The following is a 21,814-nucleotide window of genomic DNA, read 5'->3' as shown; positions in this document are numbered from 1 at the left end:
ATTCATTTCAATAGTTTCTAAAATATATGGTCATTAAAGAAATAATTGAGTAGGAAATAAAGCATTACTGACTGCTTTTTACTCATAAAGAGTACAAAACTAAAATAAATTTTTGATTAATTGTTTATGAGATTTAAGTTATCTTACCTTTCAAAAACATATCAAATAATTGCTCACAAATCATTTTCTATGGTAGAGAAGAGAACAGTTTTTGTTAAAATCGGCAAATAATACTTTGCACTACCTTTGAGACAAGTGTATTTGTGAAGCAATTTTGAAGTATAAAGTCTATCAGTATGATGATATTATAAAAGATCATCAATATATGGAAACATAAATGTCACATATAGATGTAAATTCTCTGAATGGTTCTTGTGAGCATCATGACTTTCATTGACCATTAAACGCTGGAGACTACTCTTTCTGCATTAGTTATGATACAATGCTTGCCCCATTTTCCTAGTTCTTTATATTAGTCCCTTTTGTGCTGCTATAAAGGAAATACCTAGGGCTGGGTAATTTATAAGGAAAAGAGGTTTATTTGGCTCACAGTTCTGCAGCCTGTGCAAGAAGCATGGCACCAGCGTCTGCTTCTGGTGAGGACTTCAGGGAGCTTCCAATCATGGTAGAAGGTGAAGGAGAACAAGCGTGTCCATGGTGAGAGCTGAGCAAGAGAGAGCAGATGGTACAAGGCTCTTTTCAACAGAGTGGCACCAGGCCATTCATGAGGGATCTGCCCCCACGACCTCCTACCTGGCCCCACCTCCAACATTGGGGATCGAATTTTAACATGGGATTTGAAGGTGACAAATATCGAAACTATATCACTCTTCTTACATGGATTTTAAACCTACATCAGTGGCTGTTTTCTCAACAATTGGAAACTACAGATACTTATTAGAAAATAAGTATTTCATCCTTCCAGGTCATGGATTTTACATTCCTCTTTTGTAATACTCATTCCCTCATGTTATCCTGATCAATGAAACAGTTTCACCTATTTTTCAAAGAAGCAGCTATCTTACTACAAAGAAGGAATTGTGAGAGATGAGGGGGCACTGTTATACTCTATTGATGAGAATATAAAGGAAAACTGCCTAGTTTTGAATCCTGCTTCTACTTTTTATAAACCTGGACAGGTAACTGATATCTTCTTTGACTAGTTTTCTCATTTGTATAGTGGAGATAACAATGTTGTCTGCTCATAGGTTATTGTGGGAATTAGATAAGAAAATACATAAGGGCCAGGCGTGGTGGCTCACGCCTATAATCCTAGCACTCTGGGAGGCCAAGGTGGGAGGATCGCTTGAGGTCAGGAGTTAGAGACCAGCCTGAGCAAGAGCAAGACTGCATCTCTACTGAAAATAGAAAGAAGTTAGCTGGACAACTAAAAATATGTAGAAAAAATTAGCTGGGCATGGTGGTGCATGCCTGTAGTCCCAGCTACTCCGGAGGCTGAGGCAGGAGGATCACTTGAGCCCAGGAATTTGAGGTTGCTGTGAGCTAGGATGACACCATGGGACTCTAGCCTGGGCAACAGAGTGAGACTCTGTCTTGGGGAAAGAAAAAAAAAAAGAAAATACATATGAAGCATATTTGTCTGACATATAAAAAGCACTCTAAAATTTATGCAATGATGAGGCATAATGATCATAAATAATCTGAAGAAAGAAAATGTACATCCAAAGAAAAAAATGTACATTTCCTTTGAGTGAGCACTGCTGACTCTAGGAATGTGTCCTAAGGAAATAATAAGTCAAATGTTTAAAGGTGTATACAAGACTATTCATTGCAATGCTGGGTCTTAACAGTAAAAAATTATAAATAACCTATATATTCATGAAGAGAGGTTGAAATAAATTATGGTACATCCATATGGTGAAAAATTTTGGAGACAAAATAGTAAAATAGTTATGGATATAGGCTTTGAATATAAATTTCAATGAGCTCAGGCTTCTCTCATCTTTCTTAGAACATCCTGAGTTGTTCGCAGACCATTATTCCTTGCTTTTCACTTGCATCAGTCAGCTATGCTTTATAACAATCTTCAAATCTCGGTGGCATACAACAGGAAGCATTTAGTTCTCACTCACAAGTTTGTAGGGCACCTCTACTTCAAGCTACAATGGCTAGGACAGCTCTGCTTCACACTATGGCCAGCTAGCCAGAGAATGTTCTTGTCATGACAATCACAGAAGCACAAGAGTATGAAAAAAAAAATGTGTGAAGCTTCCTAAATTCTAAGTTCAAAATTAGCACAATGTTGTTTCCATTCACATTTCACTGGCCAATGAAAGTCATGTGGATGAGCCACAGTCAAAAGTAAGGGAGGTACCCTCAGCCTCTCTTGAAGCTACGGAGATAGTGTAGCTTCAGGGAGGGGTGAGAAATTGGGGCCAGAAATTCAATCTGCAGCCTTATTTGTCATCATTTTTATTCTCTGCCAGTGAGATTGCTGCCCAGGCTTCTTTGCATTCACTGAACTCATCCTAGTCTCTATTTAACTCTCTTTCTCTTTTAACAGAATACCTAAAAATCTCTTTATAGCTTTATAAAGAGCTTCAGGAACCTCAGAAACCAACTCACTTTGGTGGCACAGAGCTTCCCACATGTACTCTGAAACTCTCTTCTTGGGGAATATTTCCACCTTTCGATTTAGCCGAAAAAAAAAAAAAAAAGAAAGAAAAAACACTCCAAATTCACAATGTATTTCAGGAATAGGGCGAGGTTTTATTTATTATTGTTGTTTGTTTTTTTCCAAAATGGAAGAGTGATCCTGTCTGTATTCTCCAGAGGAATAAAAGCTGGTTGGTATTAGGGACACTCTTGTAGATGAGTAACTCTTCATATGCCTTATAGAAGCTGATATGTACTCCTCTGTATTCAAATGATCACGTTTTGGAGGCATTAGCCAGGCCTTGAACCAATTATAAAAGTGGGGTTTTGCCATAGTCTGGCCCTAAGAAACAGAAATGGTTAGAGCGAGAATATAATCAGAATAGAATGTGAATAAAACTTTAGCTCTTTCTCTGGATTCTGAGAGTTCATAATCCAAAAACCGGAGCTTCAAACTGAGAGAGATGAGCTAAGAGATATGAGATACAAGAAATATGCTTAAAAACATATGCCAAGAATTAGGGATGTACTTCCCAGAAAAGGAAGATGATGAATGTGGTCAGAAGAGACAATTTCCTTCCTCTTTTCTAATCTTGGCTCCAGAGCCCCCAGCTGAACCTCTTCAATGTCTCGTAGGTTACAGATTTCGCTGCTCCCATCAGCTTGGAGACAAACATGTGGCTCTTGATAGCTCTACTTCTTGGGGGTAAGTGGGCTCAGAGGGGGTGGCTCTGGCTTTGGGAAGTCAAGATTTTGTCTTCCCTTGGTATGTTTGGCTAGAACTCATGAGTATAGAAACAACCGTACCTGTGTTTTCATGGTTTGTTGGTGCTTATTATATCAAAAGGATGGGAAGGGGACCCTGAAGTAACATTAAGCCTGGAAGCCCCATACCAAAATAAAGCCTCATGAATAACAACCTTTGGTGGTTCAGTTCTGCTAATACCTGATTTGGGGAAAGGGAGATAGAAACTCAAGAGATCTAAGCTGACCCCTCATAGTCTACATTAATGTTTCTCCCCAATTCTCCCTTCCTCAGCATCTCCCACTGACCAACTAATATCTCTATTCTCTGTTCTCTTGCAGTTCCAGCTGGCGGGCAAACGGGTGAGTGATCGCTACTCAACTTCTCCTATGCCACTTTCCTACTTCTAAACGATGGGTCCTATTAACTTGAAGAGTGTATAGAGAGAGGATAGAAAGATTTATAAATTATGTAAAATCTGCCTTATTCAGTGTGTGATGTTGATAAAACCCTGATTTTTAAGGTTTCTTCCTAAGGCTTACTGAATGAGCCCTGACCTCTGAACTAAATGCTATTTACAATAGCAGGAAAGGGTCAGAATTGCAAAAATCCAGAAGTAGCTCCTCTGGGTTTTCCAACATCCCCTACACCAGTTGCCTTTACAAGAAAGCTGAGTAATTTTATTCTCCTCAGAAAGAGCCAGGCAAGTACTGAAGACTTCAGAGGAAGGAGTTAAACCTCCATTTCCAATGCAGAAGCTAATGAAAATCTGTGCTTTACTCTCAGAGACAGTATAGTGTAGAGGATAAGGAAACCAGCTCCAGTCAGTTTGCCCCACTTTACAACATAAAAGCTTCATTGTTTATCAGCAGGCAGATCTAAATCAGTAATTTAATCCTCAGGAGCCAAAATCCCCAAGATGAGGATTTAATAGCATGAACAGAGCTCTCTGAAGCAGGGTCTGGACACTCCTAAAAGCTGGTTTTTGTGGGTTCCCACTTGCCTAGTTTTCAAGCTAACCTAAATATGCATTTTTCCCCCTTATGCTATCCACAAAACCTTAACAATCACTCAGAGTCCTTCCTTTTACTTTATTTGGTCTTTTTATTATTGTTATTATTATTTCCAAACAGACACCACACAGGCAGTGATTACCTTGCAGCCTCCATGGACCAGTGTGTTCCAAAAGGAAAATATAACCTTATGGTGTGAAGGGCCCCGTCTACCTGGGGACAACTCCACACAGTGGTTTCACAACAGCACAGCCATTCAGACCTTGACCTCCAGATACAGCATCATTTCTGCCAGCGTCAATGACAGTGGTGAATACAGGTGCCAGACGGGTCTCTCAGTGCCAAGTGACCCTGTGCAGCTGGAAATCCACAAAGGTAAGTATGGCATGGAGCAGAAGGGCTGGAAATCACAAGGTCTTCCTTTGTGTTTTCTCCTTTTTGGATGCCAGATGTGTGTGTCAATTTATCTGAGTATGAGTCTCAGCTCTATGTGCCTATCAGGTGAAATTAAGTCAATATACTTACAACATCATATCAGAGTCCAACAACGGTGTACCAATGGCACCCCAGCTGGGACAGCTGTGAGTAGGGTGTCTAGAGTAAGACTCAGATCCTAAGATTTTATCATTATTAAAAATGTATGTCTCCATATCAGAAATAATAATTCAGACAAATGCACAGTGATGAGCAATAAAAAAATCTTCTTATCCCAGAACCCTAGTCCAATAGTCAGTCACCTTTCACAGAAACAAAACTGTAAATATATATAAACTTTTTTTAAAAGCGTGGTTGATAGAATACTCTGTATATATTACCCTACATCATACTTTTATCACTTAAAATATCTTGGAGGTCCATTTATATCAATAGATGTCTACTTTTAAATGTCTGCTGTATGGCTGGACCAGAATTAATTCAACTATTCTGCCTATTAGTAAACTTCTAAGGTGTTTACATTCTTTTGCTTTTACAAGCAATGCTCCGGTAAACATTATACATATAGTCTGGGGTATATTTCATGGTATATATATATATATATATATATATATATATATATGATGATATTCTGGACATGGAATTACTGTGAGACTTAAATGAATAGAAGCAGAACAAAAAACCACTGCCCACTTTAAATCTGTAAACAGTTTCTATTTGTCAAGAGAGGAAGACTGCAATATTCTTCAGGGTAAAATATTTCCTTATTCAGGACAAAATACCCAAATGTATTATTTAGTTATTCAGAAGTAATGAGCCCAAACTTCTTTGAAATTGATAATGCAAAAGTTAATCCATGTTGGAGGCAGAATAACATTTATGCAGATTTGATTGCTTTTAGAGGAAATATGTTTAGGTTAAGGAAATGTTGAGACTGTCTGAAGAAAGGCTTAATGTTATTCATGTGTCTCTTATACTCTGGAAATAAGTTCTTAGGATGGAGCTGACAGAGCTGTTTTAACAAGACACAGTATTGTTCGAGCAAAAGAAATGTTTCATGGTTCAAGTGACAAAAAGTGGACTAGGACTGGGAAGAGGCCCCTTTCCTTGCCTGCACACAGATTCTAGAATACCTAGCATTGGTGACTTATTGAGAATAGTATCTTTTTTGCATTATATTTTAGTGTGAGTTTTTATTGAAGTATAACTTATATACAACAAACCATAAGTGTAAACCTCAGTGAATTTTCACTGAGGGTCACGAAATAGGACATTCCCAGGACCCAGAAACTCCTTCTTGCCCATTTCTAGGTAACCCCTAACACTGACTTCTGACACCATAGGTTTTTTGCTTATTTTTGAACTTTATATAAATGGCTACAGTATGATATAGGTGGTACTCTTTTGGGTCTGGTTTCTTTTCTAAATGTTATAATTGTGAAATTCATACATGTTATGAAGTTGAAGTTCATTTGTTCTTATTACTGTATAATGCTACATATTTTTTCATTCTACTGACTCTAGGGTTGTTTCTAGTTTTCACCTCTTACAAATAGTACTGCTGTGGACATTTTTTTTTTTTTTTTTTTTTTTTTTTTTTGAGACAGAGTCTCACTTTGTTGCCCAGGCTAGAGTGAGTGCCGTGGCATCAGCCTAGCTCACAGCAACCTCAAACTCCTGAGCTCAAGGGATCCTCCTGTCTCAGCCTCCCGAGTAGTTGGGACTACAGGCATGCACCACCATGCCCGGCTAATTTTTTCTATATATATTTTTAGCTATCCATATAATTTCTTTCTATTTTTAGTAGAGATGGGGTCTCGCTCTTGCTCAGGCTGGTCTCGAACTCCTGAGCTCAAACGATCCGCCCACCTCGGCCTCCCAGAGTGCTAGAATTACAGGCGTGCTGTGGACATTTTTTTAACGTGTTTTTTGGTGCACATATGTATACATATCTGCTGGAAAATGCCTAGTGGTGGAATAGCTGAATCACAAAATAATCAGCTTTAGTAGATACTGCTAAACAGTTTTTCAAAGTGGTTGTACCAATTTACACTTTCCATAGAGTGTGAGAGTTTGCTTGCTCTCCATCTTTATCAACACTAGGTATTTTTTATATTTTCATTTTTGCTGTTCCGATGGATGTGTAGTAATATCACGTTGTGGTTTTAATTTGCACTTCCCTGATGACCATGATATTGACCATTTTTTACGTTTATTACCTAGTTGGATACTCTCTTTTGTCAGGTAACTGATCAGAACTTTTTGATAATTTTTCTACTGTCTGTCTTTTTCTTATTGACTTACAGGAATTCTTTATGTATTCTGGATATGAGCCCTTTTTTGAGTGTTATAAATTTCTTCTCCCACTTTATGCCTTGCCTTTTCACTTTCATATTATGGTATTTTTTGGCTATTTAAAAATATAGTGGACAAAACTTCTTAATTTGACTACCATACAATACATCAAGCTTTTTGGTTGGTGCTTTCTATACCCAACTTAAACATGTTTTGCCCCAGTTAGTCAGCAGTAGAGGATTCCATTGCAGCTACACTGACTCTCAGTAACTCCAATTTAATCTGTGTATGCTGAGACCGAGAAAATATAGCTGGTTGGTGGACCCAAGTCCTAATCATATGACTTAAAATGAATGTCCCTTTCCAACTCCAAGGTCATGAAGATGGGAGAATGTCTTTTGAGTAGGAAATTAGCAATGTCTGCTAAAAGCTGCATCCCATGGGTTTTGATATATGCGATATTATCATTTAGGGTTAAAATTTTTAAATTTCCATTTTAATTTTTTTACTTATGAATTATTTAGAAGTTTTTTGGAGGGTGGCTTTTTGTTATTAATTTCTAATTTTATGGCATTTTGGTCAGAATTTGTGTTAAATATGGTGTCAGTTCCTCGGTATTTGTTGAAAATTGCTTTGTGGCCTAGTACACACTCAATTTTTATAACTGTTGCATGTGTGTTTGGAAAATACATGACTTTTCTCTTTCTAAGGTATAGCATTCCACAAAATCAAGCCTATTAATGTGTCATTCAAATATTTTCTATCATGACTAGTGTTTTGATGGTTTCTGATGACAATATATTAAAATTTCCCACTGTATTTTGGTATATAAAGCAAAGACACCTGTGTGTTTGGGCTGTATAGTGTTTGAGCACCTCTTAGTTGAGGATGGGGATAAGGCAGGGAAGAGTACTAATTATGAGTAGAAGCACCGTGGCAGTATCCAAGACTGTGAACATCATGCTACCTGTGGCACAGGAACAACTGCCTTCCATTCTTAGATAAGTTCTAGAGGGAAGAAAAACACTAGTCTCTTCTCCTCTTTGTCCCCCAAGAACCTCATCTGTATTCAGCCAAACCAACTGCCCCTGGGGAAAGAAAATGAAGCATTTTGGGTTAGGTGTAGATTTGTATGTCAAAAGGGAGGGCCCATTTGACTTGGGGCTTGTTTTTGCTAGCTACTTCTGCACATATGTGAGTATTCCTATCAGTTTAGTGGGATATATACATCTGGACATTTGCCATCCTGTGTGTTGGTCTTAGGATGTGTGGCCCTATTGTTTGTCAGGAGTTAGAGCATATTAGTTTTCTATTGCTGTGTAACAAATTACCACAAATTTAGCAGCTTAAAAACACACATTTATTATCTCCCAGTTTCCATGAGTCAGGAGTCCTGGCACAACTTAGCTGGGTACTCTGCTCAGGATCTTACAAGGCTCCAATCAGGATATTGACTTTGCTGTGTTCCTTTTTGCAGTTCTTCCAAATTCACAAGGTCATTGGCAGAATTCAGTTCCTTGTGGTTGTAAGACTGAGGTCCCTGCTTTCTTGCTGCCTGCCAATGGGGGCTGGGGGAGCCACTGTCAGCTCCTAGAGAAACTTGCCTAATTCCTCTCACAACCTGGCAGCTTACTTCTTCAAGGCCAGCAGGAGACTCTAGTCTGCTAAAACAGAGTCTTATATGATATAACAAGCATAAGAATGACCTCTCATCACCCTTGTCATTGGCTAGAAGCAAGTCATGGGTTCCACCCACACTCAAGAGGATTATACAAGGAAGTGACTCATTGGGGTCATCTTAGAATTCAGCCTACCACATTGTGTAAACTGTCTTTGTTCCAACCAACTTGTGAGATCAGCAAAGGAGAGATAAGAAGGGGCTATGTGCACAGTTGCTGGTAAAGATTACTTTTCTTTCCACCAAAGCTAAAGATATTTGAGGAGGGGGGCATAGGCTTCAGATGTAGCAGAGCTCTGAGGTTGGAATGTTGCAAGGACAAAAAAATAAGAAAGCCCCCAGGGCCAAGCTTTGGGCTTCTTGTACCTCCTCCACAGTATACATACATTTTCATCCACATTTTTCAGATTGGCTACTACTCCAGGTCTCTAGCAGAGTCTTCACTGAGGGAGAACCTCTGGACTTGAGGTGCCACGGATGGAAGAATAAGCTGGTGTACAATGTGATTTTCTATCAAAATGGCAAAGCCTTTAAGTTTTTTCCTCGGAATTCTGAACTTACCGTTCTGAAAACCAATACAAGTCACAATGGCATCTATCACTGCTCAGCCATGGGAAGGCATCGCTACACATCAGCAGGAGTATCTGTTACTGTGAAAGGTATTGTATCTGAAAAGTCATACAGCTATAGTCATAAGGACCAGAGGGACCATCGTAAATCATCTAAAATCCTCACTTTGATTTACAAGTGAAGAAACTGAGCTCTAGAAGGTAAACTAACTGCCTTTCTGAAGGCCACACAGTGACCAGTGGCTGGGCTGGGACCAGAAGTGAGTTCTTGGGGCCCAAGTCAATTGCTCTTTCCAATATACCACAATGCCTCATCAATAATCACAGGAGCTAATGTCAAAGTCAAGGCATAGTGGAGATCCATTTAATCAATTTATTTTAATTGTAAGGAATAGAGACTCACTCAAGGTAGCTAGGAGAGTTACTAGAAAATAATGCAATGGAACCTCATGAAAGCTCCACAGATATAGAAACAAGGAAGATATTAGGAACTGGTTATACTTTCCATGTATCTCTCAGGGACAATGTGACCTCTCTGGTCCCACTTCTTTCTAAGCATCTGCAAACTAGGCAGCTTCCTTTGTTCCAGTTTGCACATGGCCTTGTTCTGACTCTTTCATTCTTTCCCCTTAGTACTCACAACCACTAGCCACCTTTTTCTCTCTGAAAAAAAGTTCATTTCTGAATGAAATTGTTATCCCAGATAACTTTTTGAGTCAGGAACACAAGTAATGAGTTGCTGAACTGTTAAGTGTATGGGTCAGCGTTCGCTCCTGCTTGACCATTGCCAAAAGGTCCTGATTATATAATAGATTTGTCATGTGACCATTCAGGGAAGCATGGACCAGGTAGGGGTGTTTTCCTCAACGGGAATGAGCAAGTTGGCAACTGTCATTATGTCTATTAGGAAACCCTGAGAATGCCTCTCTGCTGGAAGTGGGGAAAGTTATGCCTTATGGTACATTCTCCAGAGGCAGGTTTCCCTAAGGGGAAAAAGACGTCTCTTTTGTAAAAAGAACCTTGACACTAAACAGGCAACCCTGTCCCCCATCAACTTTCTCTTTAGAGCTATTCCCACCTCCAGTGCTGACAGCATCCTTGGCACTCCCGCTCCTCGAGGGGAATCTGGTCACCCTGAGCTGTGAAACAAAGTTGCTCCCACAGAGGCCTGGTCTGCAGCTCTACTTCTCCTTCTACATGGGCAGCAAGACCCTGAAGGCCAGGAACACGTCCTCAGAATACCGGATACTCACTGCTAGGAGAGAAGATTCTGGGTTATACTGGTGTGAGGCAGCCACCGAAGATGGAAATGTCCTTAAGCGCAGCCCTGACTTGGAGCTTCAAGTGCTTGGTGAGTGAGAACGATGGGGAGTGACTGGCACAGGAGAAGGGGCTCCCTTTTCTGCAGCGGGACTGAGGTTTGTTAAAGCGTTTCATGGCCCAGCCAGGGGGAGGAAGTCTTTTCAGGAAAAGCCCATGAGCAGGCCTTTCTGTCCCTGATTCAGAACATCACTATTCTCCTCACAAACTTCATTAAATTTTCTTTCCTTTCCTTTCTTTTTTCTTTTCCTTTTCTTCCCCATTGCTTTCCTTCCTTTTGTCCTTCTGTCCTCCTTTTCTTCTCCTTCCTTCTTTTCTTTTCTCCCTTCCTCCTGTCTCCCCCACCACCCGTCCCTGTTTCTTCTCTCTCTCTCCCTTTGCTTCCCTCCCTTCCTCTCTCTCACCAAGGATCTCCTCAATAATATACTGAGTTCCTCATATCTGTTGTCGTAGATCTGGCCATATAAAGACACTGGGGTGCAGTTTTTGCTTTGAGGAGTTCAATGGTGGATTTATAAGAGTGATTTTGTAAACTGCACATAACTACCTGCCCAAGTGTCTATATCCAACTGAGGTGGGGGGATTGTGAACTTCAGAAAGACAACGCTTTGGGGAAAAAAGTTAATCTTCAGCCCAAATTCCTTTCAAGCATTAAATGGCATAGAGATAGTAGTTATCTCTGAAACTAGGGAGTAAATCTACTGACAGGGCCCAGCAGTTAAACTATTCCCAGGAACCTGCTCCCTGTCTGTCCACCACACAGCCCAGCTGGAGCTACCTGTAGTTCCTTTCTGCCCCCTGACATTACCAGTACCTCCTTGGGGACAGGCACATCAGCTCTCAGCCAACCTTCTCTTCCAAACCTAACTCAGCCAGATCCCTCTGGTTTCTAAATAGTACCTCTTCTCTTTGTCTTTTTCTGTTTCAGGCCTCCAATCATCCACTCCTGCCTGGTTTAACATCTTTTTCTATCTGATAGTGGGAATAATAGCTTTAGTGGACACTGTTCTCTGTATGACAATACATAAAAAGCTGCAAAGAAAGAAAAAGTGGAATTTAGCAATCTCTTTGGATTCTGATCATGGGAAGAAGGTAACTTCCTGCCTTCAAAAAGACAGACACTTAGAAGAAGAGCTAAAGTGTCAGGAACAAGAAAAAGAAAAGCTGCAAGAAAGGACACACCAAAAAAAGCCAAAGGAGGAAGAGCAGCAGCAGCTTACCGTGTAGCCGTGGATCTGCACAGTCCCCAGCCCCTTCCTCTCTGTGTGAGCAGCAGAGCACAACAGCCAATGACACTAGAACTGTGGGTCTCACGGCATGTAGCTCAAATAAAGCAAAAAAAAAAAAAAAAAAATGAGCTGACTTCAATAGAAATAAATTTGGAAATTTGGTAATTAGAGATGATTTGAAATGATGCCTACTCTAAAGAAATCTTTAAACACTTGGAAGTCAAGTGCAGCCTGATTATCCTATTAGGTAGTCTGAAAAATAGTATATTTCTGAGAACAGGGTAAAAATTTGAGCATGTACTAGAAATTAAAGAAACAGTGAAAGAATGAGAGAGAGAGAGAGACAGAGAGAGAAAGAGAAACACAGAGACAGGAGTGGGTGGGTTTCAGGGAGACAAGAGGGACTGTTGTAGAATAAAAAGAAGGAAATAGAACTTACAAATGAGTTCTGAGGGACTGTTTGAATCAGAGAGCTCACACCTCTGTGTGTTCAGAATAGTTCTTTTCTTTTTTAGTTTACTAACAGAGCATGTTTCCATACATGTTATAGGGATACAAGAGAATAACTCATGATGAGAAATGGGTGCATTATTCGTGCCCTTTCATTTGTGGCTTTCTCTTAACCTCTCTATTTCCAGAGACAACACAGGTCTTGCCAGTGCCAGTCCCTTGCCACATAGGAAGGAAGAATGTAACTGCTGCTTTCCCTAATAAATAAATCCATATCTCCAAGCATGATACTGCAAGGGGAAACTTCAAGTGGGAAGAAGCAGTGATATTATAAAGTCCCAGCTCTTGCCTCTAGAGCCTTACTTTACCCTTCTGATTTTCTGGACGATTACTCATGAGCTTCAAGAAACACTGCTCTCCCACTTGGGCTATAGTTTGGAGACAAAATATTTTCTTGCTACTCTATAACATAGCTGAGATAAAAACTGAAATATGTGCATAAGACTTTACTAAAAGCTTCCAGAAGAACAAAAAGAGTACAGCAAACAAAACATATGATTTTAGATTATTTGGTTAACAAAATGTAGCTTATCTGCCAAACAAGGATGCATCCCTGCCCAGCCCCCATCCTGGCTCCCCTTGGCAGAGCTCACCTTCAACACCAAGCACCTAGAAGCGCTCTCAAGCAACTTGGGACTGGAAGTAGATGCAACAGCTCCTGAGTCCACTGCTTTCCTGTCTGTGAACAATGATCCTGTTCTCCCCTTCACCTTCAGAAAAAAGTACAATAATTGTCATCTCAATAGAAGCACAGCATCTCCAACATTTGTGTTAAAAGAAATGGTCACATATACTAGCAGGAGTTTTGTTGATTGCAAGTAATGTTCTTATGAGCTGGGAAAGCAAGAACATGAGAATTGTAGGGACTGAATCCCATAGGAAAGCAGGCACAAAGACCCCCTCTAGAGGACTCTAGCCTGAGGAGTTGGAAACTGAAGCAGGAAGTGACACTGATAATTCAGAAGAGAGAGCTCTGCTTACCTTCACAGGGCAAACAGAATTTCAGGGAAAGGGATCCCTAGGAGTAGAAGGTGGGAGGGCAGCACAGATCTAGACAAAGTGCTGTGACCTGCTGTGAATCTAGATAAGGCCAGTCGCTGCTAAAGCATCACAAAGTGCTTCCTCCTTCCCAACCTCCCCTCTCATGTTTCCTCTTCAGATTTTTCTAAGCTTACATCTTTGTCCCAATTATTTCTTGTGCGTACTTCAGTGCTTAAATAATTGACTTGATTAAGCCAATTTCTTAGTTGAACAATTTGCATTCCAGTCTACCTTTATTTCTGGCTTATAGCTGTACCAGGGACAGGTTCTTGGAGCCCCCGGATTGGGGCCTACCTGCCTGTTCCCCAAACCTCAGGGCTGAGCTGGTCAAGGCCTGGCACCATTTCATACCTTCTCCCTGGCACTTGCCCCTATCTAAGGGCTCACTCATCTTTATTTTTACTCCAACCAGTACTGGAAAGAAACACAAAAATCACTTGACCCTATTGGAAAGAGAGGCCCAAAGGACCCTGGATCCCTTCCTCTGCTCACCATCCCCCACCCGTGGGGAAAGCCCATGTATGTGGGTGGGGAGCGGGGCTGGTGGTGGGTAACTCCATGTGGGGACAGGGAAACCAAAAGAAGGAAAGTGAAAGTCTCTCTAGGTTGTCCTAGAGGCAAATTAACAGGCACCCACGGGGAAACTTTACCTCAGTATCATTTTTGCAATAACTAAATCCACTTTGTTTCAGACATAAAGACAAATGCACTGACCAATTTAGATTCTTCACACCAGTTTTTCAGTTTGAGAAGAAGAGCAAAGCTGAAAAAAATCAAAGAGATGGTTGCTTACCCTAGCCTTTGGAGTAGGAGTCTTGGCATTATCACTGGGGAAGAGCCATTCTGTTTCTTATGGCCTGTGTGCCACCACTGGTCAGTCCCACATCTCCTCTGCATACCCCAGAGGTCACCTGCAGGTAGTTCTCCTAAATGCCTCAGATACTCTCGGGGACCCTCTGCTTCACCAGCTGGCATCCAAGGCATGCCAGAAGTCCCAAAAAGGCAACAGATGTTCCCTCACCTCAGGATCTGCCTCTACCTTCCCTCCTCATCACCAGGGAAGCTAAGTCACAGTATAATCCAGTTGGGGCCTGATGAGAAAAGAAAAGGACTATAACCCAACAGAGATACAAAATATAGCCTACGTTTACCCACAGGAGCCTAGAGATGTACATAGGACTAGATTCTAGGGGTATTTGATCAAGGGAGCCAGAACATAAAGTTGGATAGAGAAAAGTTTATTGACTTGGGAGTTCTCTCCTGAGATACAGGATTTAGCACCATGGCAAAAACCCTAGGAGTTGGTGCCAATTCATTACTAAGATGGTTCCTAGAAGCGTGGAAAAAGTTATGGCCAATACTGAGTGAATCTGAAATGCCAGTATGATCCTGAAAGACAATGAAGAAAGGGATTAAAAGGCTTAGGGAAGTGGGCATGCTCCCATGAGTATACTTTGTATGGTCAGAAGATCTGCCAGATGATTGTGTTTCATGGAAGGTTCTAAAAGAAATACCATTTACCAAGGCAGTAAGGAACATATTGGTGAGAAGGGCATAAGAATTTCTAAAACATTCAATGGTGGCACTCCTATAGCAAGAGCTGATGGTAGAAGGGGAAATCACAGAATTTGGCTCACTGATAACAATGGGGGTGATAATATTCTAAAATAATAGAGGCCAGATGCTAGTGCTTAACCATCAGAAACCAGGAAATCACAGTCAGCATAATGCAAGGTTGGAGTGACATCCAGGAAAGCCTGACCTCCAGAATTATGGAAATGATTAACAGAACATGGAATCCCTATGAGCGCAAACAGATTGGCACTCAACAAGGATACTACTGAGTTTATATCAGCAGAAGAAATCAAGAATGGATGACAGAGAGGTTAAGGTCAGTTTTCAGACCCAAAAACTATTAACTGAAGAGGTAGCTGGGTGCCCAGGATAAAGGACCCTGAAATACCATGGCAAATACACAAGGTCATTTAATTCATATAACTGCACCGGAGAAAGGGGACTACCCAAACATTTTGTGGAGTATTGGACACAGGGTTTGAGTTGACACTAGTACTTGAGAACCAAAGCAGCCTTCTTGTTAGAGTGGAGGCCTTTGAGGTCCAAGTAATAAGTAGAGTCTTGGCCAAGGTCTGGCTTGCGGTGGGTCCACTCAGTAATCATTTCCCTGGTCCCTGAACTTATGCTTGGGATTGAAGTACTTGGCAGTTGACATAACTACCACATTGAGCCCTTAATCTGAGGGATAATAGCTATCATAGTGGGGAAGGCCAAGTGCAAGCATCTGAAACTATCCCTCAGCACTAAACCAAGAAAGCAAATCAAAACCAATATTGTATTACTGGGGTTGATGGCAGAAATTAATGATATTTCTAAAGATCTACAGCAGTGCTGTTGGGCCAGATGCGGTAGCTCACACCTGTAATCCTAGGATTTTGGGAGGCTAAGGTGGGAGGATCACTTGAGCCCTGGAGTTAGAGACCAGCCTGAGCAACAAAGTGAGACTCTATCTCTACAAAAAAAATTTTTTTTAATTTTTAAAAGTTAAAAATAACAATAAAGCTGTGCTGTCCAACAGAACTTTCTGCAATGATGGAAATATTCTATATCTGCCCTGTCCAATGCAGTAGCCACGAGCCATATGTGGTTATTGAACACTTGAAATGTGGCCAGTGTGATTGAGAAACTGAATTTTAAATTTTATTTCATTAATTTGAATTTAAATAGCCACACGTGGGTAGTGACTACCATACTGAACAATGCAAATCTAAAGGATGCAGTGGGATGGAAGTGGGTCCCCCATAATGCCTCTGTATAATTCTAGTCTTGCCCCTGCAGGAGCTAAATGGATCCTAGAGATGACTGCATGCTCAACTAAGTAGCAGCCCCAATCATAAATTGTCACGCCAGATGTGGTAGCTTAATTATAGCAAATTAACATGGCCTCAGGTACATGGTATGTTACCATTGATTTAGTGGATGATTCTTTTCTATTTGAATCAAAAAATGTCACAAACCGTTTGCATTCACAAGAAACAGACAATAACATACCATATACAGTTTTGCCTCAGAGCTATCCTAACTCTTCCTTGCCTTTGTCAAAATATAGTCCAAAGAGATTTGAATCATCTGGTCATTCTGCAGAACTGCATACTAATCCATTAGATTGACTGCATTATGTTAATAAGGCCAGATGAGTTTAAAAAAGGCCAGAACACTGGAGGCTTTGATGCTCCACATGGCGGAAGATAAACTCTGAAAAGATTCAGGGAATTTCCACAGCCATAAATTGCTTATGAGTCAAGTAGTCAGGAACATGCCAGCACCTCACTTCAGAGTAAAAACCATATTATTGCATCCCATACCTCCTACCCCAATGAAGAAATCACACTTGGTGAGTACTATGGTTTGAATGTATCCCCGAAAGTTAATGTGTTGGAAACTTGATCCCTGAAGCAGCAGTGTTAAGACGTAAGGCCTGATGGGAAGGTTTGGGGTTATGGAGACAATGCCCTCATGAATGGATTAATGCCATTATGTTGGAGGCAGGTTCTTTATAAAAGGATGAGTTCAACCCCCTCTTACTCTTTCATCCTCTTTTTGCCCTTCCACCATGGGATAACAAAGCAAGAAGGCCGTTTCCAGATGCTGGTCCCTTGATCTTGGACTTTCTGGCCTCCAGAGCTGTGAGTCAATAAGTTTCTGTTCATTATAAATTGCCTAGTCTCGGGTATTCTGTTATAGCAGCACAAAACAGACGAAGACAGTAGACCTTTTCAGGTTCTAGAAGCAGAATATTCCAGTCTAAGGATCTTTCTTTGGCCCATATGCCAGAAACACTGAAAGGCTGCCAGCTTTGAATAGGACCTGGAGCAGGAAAGAGCTCTGTGGTAGTTGAAGCTGGCATGCAAGAAGCCATACCACTCAGGCCATATGATCCAGCAAACCCTACAGCATTGAAAGTATTAATTGTGAGGAAAGATATTGTCTAGTATTGTCTAGACAGCAAACCCCTTCTGGAGAACCACAATGCAGGCCTCTGTGATCCTGGAGCAAGGCTATGCCATCTGTGACAGAGAATTATATGCATTTTGAAAAACAACTCTTGGTATGATACTAGGTCCTGGTAAAGACAATATGGTTTTTTAAAAAAAAAAAATTTTTTTTTGATTACTAAGTGACATTGAGGACAGAAATGCCCATCATGAACTAGGTACAGTCAGATCCACTAAGTCATAAGGTCAGCATGGCCCAGCAACAATTTATCATAAATAATACTTTCTGGATCAAGCAAGAGGAGAGGGCACAAGCAAGCTGTATAGGCAGGTAGCCCAGATACCATGGCACCTACCAACACCTGTGGCTACAGGGGGAACCCTTATGACCAGGTGAAGAAGGAGAAAAAAGCTTGAGATGGACAGGTCAACTCAGTATGAGGTAGCAAATTGAAAATTGACAGCAAATCAATGGGGACTTTTAAAGACAGGGGTGAGGAAAATCATCCCAGTGGTCAGCATTTCAGGTAGTGAACCTAGCCACCCACTGTGTGTGTAAAGAGAAATGGATAAAATATATACAAACTCAGAAGGAGGGGCAAATGCCCTGACTGGTTGACCCAGAAACCTAGGAGGAAAAAGAGATTAGAAGGTTAAGGACAAGGAAGTCTGGGGTAGAAGCATGTAGATGGACATATGGGAGTAGGCATGAAGTATGAAGGTCTTTACACATCACATGTTAACCAAGAAAGAGACACAAAGCAACAAGGAAGACAAAATGACCTGGCCAGTTGATATCAGCCCGTCATCAGCCATCCTAATGCTAAAATAACAGAAAATTAAATGGAGCAGCCACAGTGGCAAGAGATAGAGACTGTATATGGGCCCAACAGCATGGACTCCCACCTACCAAGACTCATCTAGCTACTGACTCCAGTAAATGTCCAACCTGCCAGCAACAGAGACCAACACTGAGGCTCTGATATGGCACTATACCTTGAGAACACTAGTGGTCACTTGGTATCAAGTTGACTATAGTAGGCCCCTTCCAGCCTGGAAGGGCCATCAGGTTTTTTTTCCCAGGGGAATCAACATGTATTCCAGGTATGGGTTTGCTTTTCCTGCTCACAGGGCCTTAGACAGCATTGCTATCCAGGGGCTTCTAGAATGCCTGATCCTCAGGCATGAAATCCTACGCCACCTAGTATTTAACCAGGCTGCCCACTTACGTGGAAGAAAGTGCAGGAGTGGACCATGACATTGGGATCCACAGGTCAAATCAAATACCGTACCATCTGGAAGCTGTCAGCCTAGCAGAGTTGGGACAGCATACGGAAGGCACAACTAAAAGGTACAGCTGAGGTGCCATTCTCCGGGATACCATACATACGCTGTGCCCCCAATAGGAAGAAGTCCCAAAACCAAGGAGTAGATAGAATTCCCACTTACTATTGCTCTAATGACTCACTAAGGGGCTTTGTGCTTCCCATCCCTGTAACTCTGGGCTCTGCGGGGCTAGACGTCCTAGTCCCCAATGGGGGCACACTTTAATCAAGGGACACAGCATAAGTCCCACTGAATTACAACACACAGCTGATGCCTAGACACTTTGGGCTACTTGTTTCCAGGAACCAGTAGGCAAGAAGAGGAGCCAGTATCTTAACAGGTTTAACTGATCCTAATCACAGGAGATGGGCTGCTGTAACACAATAGGAGGAGAGAAGACTATGGAAACCCAGTAATCCATATGGGGGCCTCATATTACTAACTTTCTTAATTACAACTTTAAACAGACAGGTCCAGCAAATGCAGACTTAGAAGGGCTCAGCAACCATATACTCAGGCCTGTCAAAAATGAGGGTCTGAGGCCTGGCACGGTGGCTCACGCCTGTAATCCTGAGGCTGAGGCGGGAGGATCGTTTGAGCTCAGGAGACCAGCCTGAGCAAGAGCGAGACCCCCATCTCTACTAAAAATAGAAAGAAATTAACTGGACAACTAAAAATATATAGAAAAAATTAGCCGGGCATGGTGGTGCATGCCTGTAGTCCCAGCTACTCGGGAGGCTGAGGCAGAATGATTGCTTGAGCCTAGGAGTTTGAGGTTGCTGTGAGCTAGGCTGACCCCACGGCACTCTAGCCCGGGCAACAGAGTGAGACTCTGTTTCAAAATAAAAAAAAAAAAAAAAGAGGGTCTGGGTCATGCCACCAGGTCAATCTCTGATGCAATAAGTAACAATTGTGACCCTGAGTCCAAGCACAGCAGTGGGGCCTGTAGTTTATCCCACTAACTTCACTCTTCTTTATTTTCCATCAGGAAGAAAAGCACAGTGAAATTCTGGAAGAGGAACTTCCCAAACAGGTGTTCATCACTAATAAACATCTTGCATCCCAAATAGTCTCAGCATCTGCTTCCAGCGAGTCCAACCTGAGATAGTTTTATATACACAGCAACAATTTATATAAAGTCTTTGGAGATCTTATGAGACCCCTTTGTTCAAATACTTCTAGAGACACATTTATTTTAACAGAGAACAGAATAAGTTGATAACAGTAAAAAATATGCATACAAGGTATCCTTTGATACAGGATAACAAGCTTGATATTCCAGGGAATTTTCTTAGTTTAATACCTCATCAAATCAGGTTTTTTAAGGTGGTTTATGACACAAAATGTTCTCTCCCCTCTAGCTGGATAGGAGAGTAAACAACTTTTATTTGTTTCTGCTTCTACTTTTGTGAATTATGAAGACTTTCATTTTAAGGTCAGAATTTGGAATTTCACTATTCATCATTAAAAACAAAATGTAAGCCTGCTAATTTTATTGGTGGAAACCAAGAAAGGGATTAATTGGATTTTACTCCATAATGGTGAAATAAGGAACATACAGCATTTTATTCCAGAGTCAGCACTGTCACTCCCTATTGTCATGCATATGAATTGTCTCACTCACTGATTCAGGAGTCCTGGAGTATATATAAACCCATGGGGATAAAGACATTTAAGGATACATTGGCAACAATACTTTAAGGGAATCAGACTTTCCATTGTCGACTTCCATGTGCACTCTTGCATAATACTGACCTACCTGAGAACGTGCCTGCTTTGAGTGTTTGAAGCTGGTTCTCCTTTCCCTCTACTCTTTCCCACTTACCGTTCTCCTAATTTACCAAAGAAAGGCACAGTTCTCACCCATCCCAACTAATGATGTGTTGCCCTGGGAATAAAATCTCTCTTGGTACCAAAGAGACAAAGACACCATAAACCAGAGTTTATATAAGTTCTCATGTCTTTCCCTGTCTTTTCATATCTTATGGGGGTTAGGGACAAACCTATTAGAAAGATATTAGTAATGCATGTGTTGGCCCATGTTGAGATGTTCTGAATGCCAATGTATTGTAGAGGGATAGGGCAGAATTTATGACCATTTTCTTTCAAGATCTTGCTTCTTTCTATATTATAAAAAATGTTTGGCTCCCGAGGGAGTGTTTCATGAGAGCAAAGCAAAGAAAGTGTAAGAAATACTGATAACAACTGCAGTTTATTTCACCTAGGTAACAAACTTATGCACAACTCTACACCTACACTATTCATGTGTGAGTTAGGCTGTTTCAGGATAGGCTGGGTTATGTTAAGGTAACAAACAATTCCAAAATCTCAGCGTCTTAAAATAACAAAGGTTTGTTATTTATTCACGTTATATCAGTCAGTTGAGAGAGCTGATAAAAGTGCCACTATCTGGACCACAGCCAGTTGTTGCATCAGAGTGAAGGAGACTTTGGAGTATCTCAAACCAGGTATTAAATGTTTCACCCCAGAATTGACACAATACTTCCAACTCATTGGTCAGACCAAGTTACATAGGTCCACCCAACCACAAAAAGGATGTAAATCCTACAGAAAGTATAATGCAAGAAGCTGGAAATACTGTGTGAACAGCATCAATGCTATCTCAAAGAGTATTTAAGATATGTAAAATAATGCCGGAAAATGTCAACTGGCTTCAAAGAACAGTCTCCCTGCATTTTCACCATTGTCAGTAAAGGGCAAGCGTGATATCTCATTCACCCATGACTCTATTTCTCAGTTGCATAATCTTCATGATTTCAAAATGAAGATGCAAAGTTCTTTTACTTCTGATAGATCAACACTGTATCTTCAAGTAAAAGAAATGCATTGAAGGCAAGTCAGTGTTTTATATTTTCTTGAACAATTTAGAAAAATTGTTTCATTAATTTTTGCGAAGTACTGGATACTGTAAGTCCATATTCGTATTTTCACTTGTTTGCAAATCTACTTGCTATCTCTCACCAATCATTTCTCTGTTCCTAACAGGATGTGTCGGTAGATTCTGTT

The 21,814-nt window shown here is 40.9% G+C and overlaps 1 protein-coding gene across 1 annotated transcript; it reads left to right on the top strand.

Moving 5' to 3' along the window:
• The first annotated feature begins 574 nt into the window (after nt 1–574).
• Nucleotides 575–11,923, top strand: FCGR1A (Fc gamma receptor Ia). The gene is made up of 6 exons (XM_069479240.1): nt 575–632; nt 3,703–3,723; nt 4,495–4,749; nt 9,190–9,441; nt 10,418–10,702; nt 11,600–11,923. Exons 1-6 carry the CDS (start codon nt 575–577, stop codon nt 11,896–11,898), a joined length of 1,170 nt encoding a protein of 389 aa, XP_069335341.1. The 3' UTR covers nt 11,899–11,923.
• Nucleotides 11,924–21,814: the final 9,891 nt, after the last annotated feature.

Source organism: Eulemur rufifrons, chromosome 8, assembly GCF_041146395.1.
Source record: "Eulemur rufifrons isolate Redbay chromosome 8, OSU_ERuf_1, whole genome shotgun sequence".
Taxonomy (NCBI): domain Eukaryota; kingdom Metazoa; phylum Chordata; class Mammalia; order Primates; family Lemuridae; genus Eulemur; species Eulemur rufifrons.
This window is presented reverse-complemented; position numbering and strand designations above follow the sequence as displayed.

Coding starts and splice junctions, on each gene's coding strand:
- FCGR1A (XM_069479240.1), top strand. CDS start 575: ATGGCACCAGCGTCTGCTTCTGGTGAGGACTTCAGGGAGCTTCCAATC. Junction 4,750..9,189: donor GCAGCTGGAAATCCACAAAG/GTAAGTATGGCA, acceptor CACATTTTTCAG/ATTGGCTACTACTCCAGGTC. Junction 10,703..11,599: donor CTTGGAGCTTCAAGTGCTTG/GTGAGTGAGAAC, acceptor TTTCTGTTTCAG/GCCTCCAATCATCCACTCCT.